Below are 15256 nucleotides of genomic sequence, written 5' to 3'. Positions count from 1 at the left end.
GGGGAGCCTGGTGGGCTGCCGTCCATGGGGTCGCACAGAGTCAGACACGACTGAAGCGACTCAGCAGCAGCAGCAGCAGGACTAATATAATCTATTTTTCTGTCTTCCCCATAAAGTAAGAACTCCTTGAGATCAGAGATATTTCCATGAACTCATACCTATATCTCAGCATTTGAAAGTGGTCTTGGTGGTTGTGGTGGAGGTTCATCCTGGTGATCGTGGATTTGGAGGTGGTGGTTGGTAGAGGTGGTGGTAGTCATACTGGTGGTGATGTTGGTCGTGAAGGTCATGGTGATGGGATGTGATAGGAAAACTGGTAAGACGAGTTCTGCAGATAGGGGAAGAGCATTTCAAGGTCTCTGAAATCAATGGCCAGTGTAAATTTTGCTCAGAATTTTTATATTTTTTTTCAGCAAAAAATCGCTAATTCTATCTGTCATGACTCCCTCCATTTTCCCTAATGATGTCTGACAAGCTATACAGTGGCTTTCTCACTCTGAGCCGGGGTCTGTACTAACCTACTTGCTTTTTCTCTCTCCGTAGTCCCCTTTCCCAGGGCCTGTAAGAAAGATTCAATTGCCGACCTCATGTTTCTGGTGGATGAGGCCGTTGGGACCACAGAGAATCTAAGGCTCCTGCAGAACTTCCTGAAGAACATCACCTCCTCCATGGATGTGCAAGACAACTGCCTGCGGATTGGACTTATGAGTTACAGTGACAGAGTCGAGACGGTTTCTCCTCTGAGCTCGAGCACAACCCAGTCTGAATTTCAGGAGCAAATCCAGAAGCTTTCTCTGCGGGCTGGGAAATCCAGTGCTGGAGCTGCCATTGATCAGCTGAGGAGGAAAGGCTTCTCAGCAGCACATGGCAGCAGACGGGCACAAGGAGTGCCCCAGATAGCAGTCCTGGTTACGGACAGGCCGTCGGACGACAGCGTGCGTGAGGTGGCCCTCGACCTCCGGCTGCAGGACGTAACCGTGCTTGCCTTGGGCATTGAAGGGGCCAACAAGACCCAGTTAGAAGAGATAGTGTCTTACCCTCCGGAGCAGACCATCTCCATGCTGCAGTCCTATGCAGACTTGGATAATTACAGTAAGAAGTTCTTAAAAAAGCTCCAGAATGAAATATGGTCCCAAGTCTCGGCTCGTGCTGAACAAATGGAACTTGATAAAACTGGTATGTTTTAAAAAATACTTTTCCTATTATAAAAGTAATAGGAGCAGTTGTCAAGGGTGGGAGCAGGGGCAGGCTCAAGGACTTACTGCAATTGGGTAAAGGGATTTTAGGGGTTATGAAAATATTCTAAAGCTAGATTTTGGTGATGGTTTCACTTTATACATTTTCAAACCTTATGACTTTCCTAAACGTTATTAAATGATTGCAATGGATGTTTTAAGCATATAAGTCATACTGGGATAAAATATAAAAACCGTAATTTTAAAATAGTTGAATAGTGTTGATGAACATAAAGGAAAAAAATATCTTTATCTTTCAGATAAAGCCATTCTTAACATTTCTCTTATCTTTTAGTCTCTTCTCTCTCTCTCTCCACTCATGGACACAAACACATGTATATACATTTTTTAAAAATGGTGTAACGTGGGTATTGGTGTAACGTGGGTATTGGTGTAACGTGGGTATTGGTGCTGTTGAGAAGAACTTTATGTAATGATGACAATGTTCTTTGTCTTCACTGTTCAGTAAGGCAGCCACTAGCCAACTTTGGCTATTGAGCACTTGGAATGTGGCTAGTGGAACTGAGTTTTAAGGTTAACTTAGAACTTTTTATTTTTATTTTAGCAGCCACAGGCTGGTGGCTGGCATGTTGGAGAATGCAGGAACACACAGTTGGGTACTTGTTGTATCATTTACAATTACTTCTGAGTGTGACTAACAAAAGGAAAAAATATAGCAGTGATTTAGATACGATAAAATGATTTTCTGTTTCACAAATAAGTCCTAAGGTAGGTTTAAAGAGCTGGATGGTATACCAGTGTCCGTGTCTAAGTTATTTTCTTGTTTGTGGTCTCTATTCCCAGGATCATAATCCAAGATAACTGCTCCTGGCATTACATTCACATCCAGCAACTAGAATGATGAAAGAGAAGGAAAAGGCAGGGTTCCCCCGCCTTTTCTTCAATGGTATTCCCGGGAATTACACATACCATCTTTGCTTACATCCCATTGGCCAGAACTTAGTCACATATCACTCTTCATTAATGTAATCTTTATTTGGGGCAGCCAAGTACCTTGGCAAATTACTGGGGTCTAAATTAGCTTAGAAGAGAGAACGGATGTTAGGGATAACCAGGATGATATGCCTTACTCCCTTTTCTATCAACCTTATACCATGAACTTTGGTCCACCTCTTTAAATGTTCATTGCCAATATTCTTTTTAGGTTGGGAGTAATAATATTTCATCCTCTGGGTATAACAGAATTTGTTTGATATATCCTAAATTGTTGGATATAGAGGTTGTTGCCAGTATTCTGCTTTTATGAAAATCTTAGCAGGGATCATCATTATACTTATATCTTTGTCCACAACTGAATCTGCTATAGCCTTACCAAGTTCTTTTCAAAGGTGCCAGGACATACAGACAAAACACACTTGATGTGGCTTCGAGTTGATCTACTCCTGAGCTCTCTGCTGTCTTCACACATTTCCCTGCAATAAGACGCTTTCCAACAATTGGACTCAAATTTGGCAGCACCCACCTGGAAAAGAATCCTCCAATCACATTAAAGGTTAATTTTAAACTCACATTAGTCAACTGAAAGTAAAAGGATGCGATCCTGGGCCAGCCCTGACTTTCCTCTTGCATGTATACATTACACGGCAGCAGCAAAGAACCAGTGTCCCATTCCCTCCTGTGTGATACAGAGAGGAGTCCTTCAGAGTGGCAGCTGCTTTGCTGTAGTATAAAGTTTAAGGCATAGGGGGATGTGACAAAAACCACTGTTGCCATTATAGAATGTCTACATGGGAAGAAATGGGGCCAAGGCTAGGACAAGGGCTACCCTTATCTTCCATAAAGCCTCAGTAAGTGGCTTTGTGTTCATTCAGTGGCTCTCAAATATTGGTACCTGACAGGTAAGGATTCATGTAAAATTGATGTATCAAAATATACCCAGGAAAACTGGAGATTGGTAGGGAAGTGAGGATACGGGACCAGGAAGGGCAGGATGATAAGCAAAGTCCCATGGAGGGCCAATTCCGCTGAACCATTCTAGAGACAGTGTGGGTTAAACCTTAGAGTTGTCCTAGTCAGGGGCAATGTAACCAAAGAATTTATATTCCAGCACACAGGAGGAAATGTTCATTTCCAGACACTTCTGGCTCAAGTAAAAAGCAAAAAGGATTTCTACAACCTGAGTAGCCAACCACCCCTAGACACTGCTGCTGGCTGTTTAAATGAAAGTGCTGGGAACTGGTTACACAAAATTCCTGATAAAGGATTTGAGGGGATATAGGTGGAGCACCCACAGTGTCTACTATAATTTTATTAGGGCTCCCTGAGGAGATTGTCAATAATTCGGTGGCCCAATCCAATGACTCAGTGTCTGCAGGTAGGGCAGGCATTTTAGAAAGCTCTCCAATGAACTCACACTAGCAGTATCTGAGAACCACTGCCTCAGTGAATTTGCCACGGTCTGCAGTGAGACAGCCAGCTTTACAGTTTCAAAATGGTCAAACACAGACAACCAATCTCGACTGACTTAGTCACTGCTGTGTCCACCACCTCCGACACTACTGTCTCTAATTTATGTAGCAGAATTTCATTAAAGCAAGGAAAATCTCACATGAACCAAACCAGGAGACTGATGGATAAGAAAAGATTGATGATTATCTTTGTAGTGGAGCTATAGTGCCGGAGACCTGGACACTGGAGACCATATTCCTCTGAGAGATACAGTCTCTCCGTATAGACATTTATACAAGCGGGAAGCTAGTCTATAAGCAGAAGATTGCTGGACGATGTGGAACCAGAGCAAAGGAGTTAGTTTTATGACTTAAATGTCTTGTGGTATTTAGTCAGGGGGATGATTCTATTTTAAAGTCCAATATATAGATCTATATCTCTAGATAACTGTGCAGGTGAGACCTTGTCCCAGGGCACACATTTTTCTTCAACCCTGTCCAACTGAACTTTTTAGATGGATATATTCTGTAATTACACTGTCCCATGTAATAGCCACTAACCACATGGAACTGTTAAGCACCTGAAATGTGGCTTTTGCAACTGAAGAGTTGAATTTTAAATTTTATTTAATTTTCAGCCGTTTGTGTTCACATTTTAATAGAAACATGTGACTAGTGGCTAGTCACTAGTCTAGCCATGGTTGGATGGGCATTGCCATGGTTACCCCCTGGGACTTGAATTTTTCTCTCCTTCATTACTGATCACCATTTTTCTTTATTAGGTATATATATCAATTCATTCTGGTCTCTATCAAGTGTTTCTGTCTGGGGATCACACTTGTCTTTTGCAGATAACTGCTTACCTTTGCCCTAATACTTTATACGTTGATTTCATAGTTTAATTCTCAGAGTCAAACTTATTTTCAGTATTTCTGATTTCTTAAGAGCCAACTCCCCATAGCCTGAAGTGGTGTCAACAGCTATAAGTTACCAACAAGCTATCAAGAAAGAAAATATTTCTGAAAAGACTAAATTGTCTTGTATTTTAGAGACCTTTTCACATACTCAACCAGGTAATTGTACACATAACCTAAAATTTAAAGGTATATATTTTTTTCTTCCACCCAATTTAAAAAATTGGTGGAGTAGTAGAGTAGTGAAGAGACTATTAGGAAACTTAAAGCACTTTTTGACAGAGCTTCTGCTCAACAAAGGAAAAATATTGAGAGCTCTTTGATTTATAATTTCCTGTTGAAATCTTGTGATGTACCAGGCCTGAACTGGGCAGAAGCAGAAAACGAGGCAAAGTCTCTGCCCTCATGGAGCTGACATTCTGTGTCAGCAAACAGGCTGTGCTCAAATGAATAATCAAGTAATTTCAGAAAGTAACGGGCATCATAAAGAAAGCAGACAGGGGAGTGGGGTAGATAATGATTGATGTGTTTTAGCTGGAAGGGAAGAGAAGGACTTCTAAAGACCTACCTTTGAGTTGACACGTCCATGAGATGAGAAGCGACCAGCCTGTGAAGATTCGGGGGGAAGAATATTTCAGGAAAGAGGACAGGCACAAAACAACAGGAGGCAGCCCGGTGTTGCTGAAACACAGCAAGGAAGGCAAAGAATTGCCAGTTTCCTTGTGGCTCAGCTGGTAAAGAATCCGCCTGCGATGCAGGAAACCAGGGTTCGATCCCTGGGTTGGGAAGATTCCCCTGGAGAAGGGAAAGGCTACCCACTCCAGTATTCTGACCTAGAGAATTCCAAGGACTGTATAGTCCACGGGGTCGCAAAGAGTCAGATACAAATGAGCGACTTTCACTCACTCACTCAGAAATAGGATGACAAAGAAAAGGAGGAAAAAGTAGTGTTATTTTTCATTTTAAAATTCTAACTACAGTGATAAATCATTTAAGTAGAACAGTAATATGGTCTGGTTCTAGTTTTAAATATATTATTCTAGTTGCTCCAGGTAGAAGAGGTTATTGGGGCAGTAAGAACAGAAGGTCGTCTGAACCTATTTCTCAAAGGAATGATAAGGCATAAACTACAAATGCAGGCAGGTGTCAATACCAGAAAATCAATCTTAACTAAAAGCCTGGAGGTTTGGGAATCTGGTCTTTAGTCTTTAATTCACTGACTGCATGACCTCAGTGACTGGGCCTCACTCAGTTTCAACTGCCTCACACGGTTGCGGTAAGTTTCACAGGAGAAAATGGGTCTGAATGTGGTCAATGAAACGTCCAGGCCTCAGCTGAAGTGTCCTCATTCTTTAGAAGCTGTTACCGAATCCAAACTCACTCTGCTTTTGATCCACAATAGGCCGGTAAATCTGAGATATGAGGTGTTACAGTAAGGAATAACAACTTTATTTGGAAAGCCAGCTGACTGAGAAGATGGCAGACTAATGTCTCAAAATAATCATCTTATGGGGCCTGGATGCCATGTTCTTTTATAGAGCACAAAAGGGGAGGAGGTGAGGAAGTAAAGTAAGAAGGTCCTAAGTTTTGCAAGCATCTCCTGGAAAGGCCAGCCTCAGGGAGGGGGGCTGTTACTTTCTTCTTTTTTGCAGCCATTCACGGGTGGACAGAGTCAGAATGTTTCCCTGGACAAAGTCACTTTAGCTTACCATTCAGGCAGGGTGGCAGAGTTCCCTAGGCAGGCCGTTATGTATAGACGGTATCCTTTTAGTGAACAAAAGCAACTAAAGTAAAAGAAACAGATCCAACATGTAGTCAGATTTTGTTTTTCCCTGTAACAGCTTCACAGCCTCAGGCTCCTTTCCAAATCCTTCTGCAAAGTTCTCTCCAGGTTCTCTACAATTAACAAAGAATGTACTTTCTGTTTTCAATTTTTCTGCAGGCTGTGTGGACACAAAAGAGGCTGATCTCTATTTCCTCATCGATGGCTCAAGCAGCATTCAGAAAAAACACTTTGAGCAAATCAGGGAATTCATGTTGGCGGTGATAAGGATGTTTAGCATTGGTCCAGACAAAGTTCGAGTTGGAGCTGTGCAGTATTCCCATGAGAAAAAAGTGGAATTTGATATCAGTGACTACCTTGATGATGTGAAATTAAGAAAGGCTGTTTTTAACATCAAGCAACTTGGGGGCGGAACTCGTACTGGGGCAGCCCTGGATTTCATGCTGCCACTGATGAGGGAGGGAAGGAAGCAGAGGATGAATGAGGTACCCTGTCACCTCATTGTGCTGACCGATGGGATATCTGGAGATGCTGTCCTGGAACCTGCTGAGAGACTAAGGGCTGAAAATATCACCATCCACGCGATTGGTATTGGGAAGGCTAACAGAACACAACTGCAACAGATTGCGAGGGAAGAGGAAAGGGTTAACTTTGGGCAGAACTTTGATGCTTTAAAAAGCATCAAGAATGAAGTTGTTCGCAGTATCTGCACTGAGAAAGGTAAGCAAAACAAAAAGGCTTTATTATCTGTCCTTTCCTAGTTGTTTCAGGGGCACTAATAGGCCAAGTAGAGGAGTGATGTGACCATTTGTCTGGCTCACATTTTGCTGAAGGGGTTCAGCCCCTGACTTTAAGCCAATTGCCAAGGTGGGAGAATCCCTCTGTAGACAGCTGCCCTGAGGCCATCTTGAAAGCTGTTAAGTGAAAAGGCCGCTAAGGATGCTGTTGTCTTCACCAAGCCCACTGCCATGAAGGTGAAAAAAAAAAGTGTGAAAGTGAAAGTGTTAGTTGCTCAGTTGTGTCCCACTCTTATCCACCCCATGGACTGTAGCTCGCCAGGCTCCTCTGTCCGTGGAATTCTCCAAGCAAGAGTACTGGGGTGGGTTGCCATTCCCTTCTTCAGGGGATCTTCCTGACCCAGGGATTGAACCCAAGTGTTCTGCATTGCATGCAGATTCTTTTACCCTGAGTTACCAGGGAAGCCCTATATTTGTGTGTGTGTGTGTGTGTGTGTGTGTGTGTGTGAGACACATTAATGGAGGCAGATGAGAACACTGGAAAGAAAACAGGCTCTGGTTTTCAGTGGGTTAGGATTCAACTCATTTCATTACTTGAGACTTGTACTTGCTCATCTATAAAATTAGGACAGTACCTACATCAGAGTATCCTTACAGTAAATACCAACTGTTATTTCTTTATTATGAAAGCATGCCTAGTCCATATGTAACCCCTATTTTTTTTATTTATAATGCAAATACATACTTGCATTTTTGTTCTGACTAAAAATTAAGTAACAGAAGTTAGGAAGAACAATGTGAAAATTCCTGCTGTGGACCTTGAATTGGTTACTTACCGTCTACTTGGCTTGGTCCTGTATGTGCAGGCTTATTATGAAGCTTAAAGGAAATAATGCACGTGGAGCATTTAGAGGAGGGCTTAGCCCATGGTAAGTGCTACATAAAATGTGATTATTGTAAAAGTTGGTCAAGGTGTTCATTGGTATGGAAAAGAAAAGAATGCTCACTTTACTTGAACTTACAAAGGTGAAATTGTGTTGGAAGTTTCTCTGAGCCACTAAAATCCAAAGAAAAATAAGCCAGCAAGTAAGTAACATGGGCAGTAAAATCCTAAACCATAACTTTATTGATCTTTTTCGTCCTGTTATGGACAGGAGTAAAGCTGGGTCTTCAGGATGTCTTAGAAACAGTATGAATACAAGTTCCTTTATGTTTCCTGGAGTCGATGGCAAGGAAAGTAAAAAGATTTCAGGAAAAATAAAATAGATTGTACTGAGGTCTTTTCAAAGGCAGGGACCAGTCTGAGGAGGGCCAGGATATTTCTTATTTGTTAAATATTTCTTATTTGCCAAACCCTGGCATACCTGAAGGAGGAGGCAAACTGTGGTCAAGGAACTGAGCCACAAGACGGTGAACAGAGAGGCAGAAAAACCAAGACGCAGAAGCTGGAGGGCCTAGAAGAAAAACATTCCTCTTAGAGAAGACGTGGACGGAGTGAGGCACAGGGTATCCATTCACGGGCAGGAAAAGAGGCTCTAGCAACACGGCCCCATTCCACACAACACAGAATATGGTTTTTCTCTTGCGTAGTTGTCCGGGGTGAGCACTCCAGGTCTAGCAAAGAGGCAGGTCCATTTGCAACACATAGTAACTACCTGTAGGTCAAAGATGGAGCTCCACACCCCGTCGTCTTCCCTTTGTGGACAGGGAGATAGGACCAGGGGCATCTCATCAGGCTCAATTGTTTTATTGTTCAGACCCAGAAGGGGTTAAATCACTCCTCCTCATAGCTACTAACAAATCCACAGTCACAGGGTCACATCTAGCTTCAAGGAAGCCTGGAAAATGTAGTCTTTACCTGGGTGGCCATCTTCCTGGTTGAAATCCTTTTATTGACATAGAGGAGTGGGAGATGAGGAGGTTCAGTTCAGTTCAGTCACTCAGTTGTGTCCGATTCTTTGTGAACCCATGGACTGCAGCACTCCACACCTCCCTGTCCGTCACCAACTCCTGGAGTTTACTCAAACTCATGTCCATTGAGTTGGTGATGCCATCCAGCCATCTCATCCTCTGTCATCCCCTTCTCCTCCCACCTTCAATCTTTCCCAGCATCAGAGTCTTTCCTAATGGGTCAGTTCTTCACATCAGGTAGCCAAAGTATTGGAGCTTCAGCTTCAGCATCAGTCCTTCCAATGAATATTCAGGACTGATTTCCTTTAGGATGGACGGGTTGGATCTCCTTGCAGTCCAAGGGACTCTCAAGAGTCTTTTCCAACACCACAGTTCAAAAGCATCAGTTCTTTGGCCAACAAAGTTCCGTCTAGTCAAAGCTATGGTTTTTTGATGAGGAGGTAGATCCTGTGAGTAGTGACTGCATGTAGAAATCTCCCCCTTTGACATGTTATTTGTGGAACAGAGCATTCCACACTTCCCAGCACTGGGGATTTGTCAAGACCCTCAGACATCTTTGGCAACTTCCCTATTCACAACTTTCAAAATGGCCCCAGGGCAGCGTCGATCTCAAATGGTTTTAATCCCCCTACTGGGCCTTATGTTGTTGTTTTTGTTGTTCTTTAGTCACAATGTCATGTCCACCTCTTTTGCAGCCCCATGGACTGTAGCCTGCCAGGGTCCTTTTGTCCATGGGATTTCCCAGGCCAGAATACTGGAGTAGGTTGCCATTTCTTTCTCCACAGGATCTTCCTGACTCAGGGATTGAACCTACATCTCCTTCATTGGCAGTTGGGTTCGTTAGCTCTGAGTCACCAAGGAAGTTCCGGTGGACCTCATATAAATTATTAAAAATAGTAAACATTTGGAAATTTGCTGTATGTCTCAGGGAAATCAAACAGGGGCTCTGTATCAACCTAGAGGAGTGGGATGGAGAGGAAGATGGGCGGGAGTTTCCAGAGGGAGGGAATATATATATACCTATGGCTGATTCATGTTGAGATTTGACAGAAAACAACAAAATTCTGTACAGCAATTATCCTTCAATTGAAAGTAAATAAATTTAAAAAAAAGAAAAGAAAGCAAAAAAAAAATAGTTGGCATTTTTTAGTTCTTCTATGGTTGATGATAACTGGTCATATACAAATAGTATGGGATAGATTCTGTGAGGACTGAGGAAGGGGCTGGTAAGAGAATGGCAGTGACAATGAAAGAAAAGGGTAAGACTAAGGAGATACATGCTAAAGACAATATACTTACAATTTATGCTATATATATTACATATATATATATACTATGGTGCATATGTGTGTATACATATGTAAATATATATATGTATACACACATGGCTTCCCAGGTGGCTCAATGGTAAAGAATCTGTCTTCAGTGCAAGAGATGCCAGACATGTGGATTCCATCCCAGGGTCGGGAAGATCCCCTGGAGGAGGGCATGGCAAGCCATTCCAAGATTCTTGCCTGGAGAATCCCATGGACTGAGAATCCTGTCAGGCTACAGTCCATAAGGTCTTAAAGAGTCAGACAGGACTGAAGCAACTGAGCATGCACACACACACACACACACATGAATTAATAGCACTTTTTCATGACTTATAGAAATTGCTCTTCTATGTGCGTATATATGTACAGATATGTATGAGGTGGAAGTGAAAGTGTGAGTCACTCAGTCGTGTCTGACTTTTTGTGACCCCATGGACTGTAGCCCACCAGGCTCCTCTGTCCATGGAATTTTCCAGGCAAGAATACTTGAGTAGATAGCTGTTTCCTTCTCCAGGGGATCTTCCAGACTCAGGAATCAAATCTGGGTCTCCCGCACTACAGGCAGATTCTTTATCGTCTGAGCCACCATATAGATGCATATATATGCCCACCTCCAGTCCATATCAACACATTTTATATATAAATAAAGTAATAGTCCCTGTTGAATGAATATGTGCTTACTAATGTACTTATTATCTCTAGTAAAAACTTTTCACCCCAATTTCTAATATTGATATTTTTAATTGCTTTAAATTATCCCAGAAAAAAATGCTATATAAAGGTTACTTAGAATTTTGTGCTTCAAGAATACACATAAAACCCTGAAATATTAGTCATATTAGTGCCCCAAATTGATTACTTTTCTCTGACTTTCTTTGTTGATCACCACTGCATCCTTAACACATGGCCTGATGCTCGCCATTTCATACACTTGAAGAATTATGAATTATGAATAAGTGCATAATGCATGCATGTATAAGTGAGGGAATGAATATATACTTTAGAAGTTGCATTTCTTCTTTGAAAATTTTTAGATAATCTTCAATGAATTTCTAATTTAGGGTTATAGTCAGCAGACTACTACAAAAGAAGCAGATAAAATTTTTAAATGCAGTGGCAGTTGTTTGAGTTAATTTTTGATATTTACTGATTAAAGTATTTATTTCTGCTTTACTGTCTCTTGCATGTTCTGATAACCATGCCAACCTGGTATATTTCTGGCCTTTTTGATTACATGCAGGATGTGAAAGCATGAAGGCTGACATCATGTTTCTGGTGGACAGTTCTGGCAGTATAGGACCTGAAAATTTTGAGAAAATGAAAACTTTCATGAAAAACCTGTTAGATAAGATTCAGATTGGTGAAGACAAAAGCCGAATTGGTGTAGTTCAATTCAGTCATTATAGTAAGGAAGAATTTCAGCTTGACAAATACTTTACACAAAAAGAAATTTCTGATGCAATAGACAGCATGTCCCCCATCAGTGACAATACTTTGACTGGAAGTGCGATAACCTTTGTGGATCCATACTTCACCGAGTCCAAGGGGGGCCGCTCAATGGTAAAAAAGTTTCTCATCCTTATCACTGATGGAGAAGCCCAGGATGATGTGAGAGACCCCGCAAAAGCTCTTCGGGACAAAGGTGTGGTCATCTTCTCCGTTGGGGTATACGGGGCCAACAGGACTCAGCTGGAGGAGATCAGCGGGGATGGCAGCCTGATCTTCCACGTTGAGAAATTCGATGATCTAAAGGCAATAGAGAGTAAACTCATCTTTCGCGTGTGTGCCCTTCATGGTAAGTGACCCTCTTATCCTTCAGGACGCAAGCTGTTGACTTTATAGTGGGGTGGACAGAGACTTGGACTTCAGACTTGGCCTCTAACTGGACTTTGGTGTTAAGTGTTGGTCTTAGCTATGCTACGTTAAAAGCCATGATCTCAGGGCTGTATACTTAAGTGAAATACCCAGGGATATTCCAGAATAACAGTTTTGTCTGCTAATTTGGAAACATATAGTCTGATTTTGATGACTTCAAATAGATATACCAAGAGAATACTTGAGTGGGTTACCACGTCCTTCTCTAGGGGATCTTGCTAACCCAGGAATCGATCCTGCGGCTCTTGCCACTTCTGCATTGCAGGCAGGTTCTTTACTGCTGAGCCACCAGGAAGCCACATATACCAAGGAGGTCTCAGAATTTTACATTAAATTTCCAGCTTTTTAATACCTGTATACCTAGATTTTCCAGTCAATTTTTAATCCCAAATGATTCTCCCACATTGTTTCTTGGCTACCTGTGCTGCTGCTGCTAAGTCACTTCAGTCATGTCCGACTCTGTGAGACCCCATAGACAGCAGCCCAACAGACTCCTCTGTCCCTGGGATTCTCCAGGAAAGAGTACTGGAGTGGGTTGCCATTTCCTTCTCCAATGCATGAAAATGAAAAGTGAAAGTGAAGTCACTCAGTCGTGTCCGACTCTTAGCGACCCCATGGACTGCAGCCCACCAGGCTCCTCCGTCCATGGGATTTTCCAGACAAGAGTACTGGAGTGGGGTGCCATTGCCTTCTCCTGGCTACCTATAACCACTGTTAAGTATGTACACATAAGAATGTGTAATTAGAAATGTACAGCCATCTTCCTCTCAGTTAAATTAGGTCCAGTATCCAAAGCACAACTCTGCACGTTCTTTGTATTTTAAAGATACAGTGTATATTTTTATTCCTTACATTAGTCTTCTTACCCTCTCTCAGCTAAGTAGTTTCCATTTGCCTGTTCATATACCTATCCTTTTGGAAAATTTTAATTTTTACTTTACTTAAAGTGATCTCTTGGAGTCATCACTTTTATCTGACAAACTATAGTGCTTTTCAAATTGGATTAAGCAACCTTAGGTTTGAGCCCATCAATTTTAATGACTTGTGTCAGAACTTGCTATAAATTCACATGTAAGGCTAACACCACCAGGTCTTTTAAATCTATCATGTGCTGCTGTTATCTGTGTTTTGGCTACAACTAACAGAAGAAACCAAAACATTAGTCACTTTGTTGTATGCTGTTCCTATGGCAATAGAAACCTCCTTTGGACTTTGTTGTTCAAAATTTCAGAAGGTTAACAAGTAAGATGTCTTAGTATAAACTGAGCTTTAGGCAATGGCCCTAAGATTTCTCTTGGAAAGGCTTAACTGGAATTTTTCTTCTTCCTCCATGTATGGCAGTAATTCCCAAACTCTTGGCATTGTGGAGATATTCTAAGAAGGGCTCGCAGTAAGGCCACAGCTCCACCTTTGAAATCCAAAGGGTTCTTCCTGGCCTTTCTTCATTGAGAAATGTCATATTTGTAGAGGCCCTGTCTATAGCATAAGGTAGAATTTTAGCTGACTTGTACATTCGGTTTATAAATTTATCAGGTAAATTTATAAATGTGTATCAAGTCAACTCATAAATATGTATTGAGTTATGACTCATATGACTCATTGCCAAATCATGGCGAGTCATTCTTCCTACATGGCCTGGGCTCATCTGCAATGGAAGATGCTTGAAAACTTGGAGATCTCACTGCCAGAAATAAGGATTGGAGGTAAGGTTGGCAGGTAGAGGGTGAACCATTGGGAAGCATGTGCTTAAGCTACTCAGGGGAGGAAGAGTGGAAATAAGCTCATACTTTGGGGGTCCACCCAGAGTGGGTGCTTGGCTTCTACGGAGGAGGAGGGCTTGGGGCTAGAATGTGGTGACAAGTGTCTTAGCTCTTCCCCTGTGTGGGATTTTCTGGGCTCCAGCTTGGGAAGGTCAGAGGGAGGGCCACAAATAAATGTGAAGACACATGGAGCACAGAGGAAAATTTATCTACCAGAAGCTGAGGCGACAGCTGGAGTCTGAAGGGGCGAGACAGAAACTCCAAGGTTGTACACTGAGCCCCCGAGCCCTTCAAAAATGCAGGCCAGTCTGGCAAGAATCAGTCATGGCTCACCACTGTACTACACTGACTCATCTCCTGACATTCCCTTCCAGGTGAAAGCCTGCTTAGCAAACGTTGTTGTAAAGGACCTGAAGCGGTTTAGCAGAACAGAGTAGGGAGGTGTGGGAAGTGCTGATCTGATCATGGAGTTAGGAGCGCTCCTATCTGATCATCATAGATAGGAGCCCCAGTGTCCTTAGAATCGTGATGTGGGCAAGTTGAACATCTCTGAGCCTGAAGTTTCTTTTCTCTTTAAAATGGCATCAGCCATCCCTAAGAGCAGTGAGGTGTCTGGCACGTGAGAGGTACAAGGCACACATAACTGGTTTCCCTTCTAGGAATCTGTGCAGGATGCACTGCAGAAGTCTGTCACGCCTGCTCTCTTCTGCTTTCAGATTGTAAACGGATTCAGCAGTTAGATGTCGTGTTCGTGCTGGACCACTCAGGCAGCATCAACCCCGAGGACCAAGAACACATGATCAACCTCACCATCCACCTGGTGAAGAAATCAGACGTGGGCCTGGACCGCGTTCGGTTTGGAGCGCTCAGATACTCAGATGACCCCGAGGTTCTTTTCTACCTCAACAAGTACTCAAGTAAACCAGCCATCATCGAGCATCTGAGGAGGCGCAGGGATACGGCGGGAAGAACCTACACCGCCAAGGCTCTGGAGCGCGCGAATGACATGATCACAGAGGAACACGGCAGCCGTATCAAACAAAATGTGAGGCAGATGCTGATCGTTATCACAGATGGGGTATCTCACGACAGAGATAAGCTCGGTGAGGCGGCCTCAAAATTAAGAGCCAAAGGCGTCATCATTTACGCAGTGGGTGTAGGTGCGGCTGACCAAGCGGAACTGGAGACCATGGCGGGGGATAAAAACTACACTATCCATGTCAGTGGTTTCGACAAACTGAAAGATATTTACCTGCCTGTGCAAGACAGTATGTGTAACAACTCGCAAGAGGGTGAGTTGTGCTTTTAAAGTTGGTG

General features: G+C 42.7%; 1 protein-coding gene across 1 annotated transcript in view; it reads left to right on the top strand.

Moving 5' to 3' along the window:
• The window catches only part of COL6A5 (collagen type VI alpha 5 chain), a 157380-nt gene that overhangs the window by 35906 nt on the left and 106218 nt on the right, over positions 1-15256 (top strand). The window contains exons 4-7 of the mRNA XM_019964319.2: positions 544-1176; positions 6500-7060; positions 11545-12099; positions 14656-15231. Coding sequence (XP_019819878.2) covers positions 544-1176; positions 6500-7060; positions 11545-12099; positions 14656-15231 — 2325 coding nt within the window. The remainder of the gene's footprint in view (positions 1-543; positions 1177-6499; positions 7061-11544; positions 12100-14655; positions 15232-15256) is intronic.

This window comes from Bos indicus, chromosome 1, assembly GCF_029378745.1.
Source record: "Bos indicus isolate NIAB-ARS_2022 breed Sahiwal x Tharparkar chromosome 1, NIAB-ARS_B.indTharparkar_mat_pri_1.0, whole genome shotgun sequence".
NCBI classification, from domain to species: Eukaryota; Metazoa; Chordata; class Mammalia; order Artiodactyla; family Bovidae; genus Bos; species Bos indicus.
The sequence above is the reverse complement of the archived record's forward strand: the minus strand, read 5'-3'. Positions and strand labels throughout refer to the sequence as shown.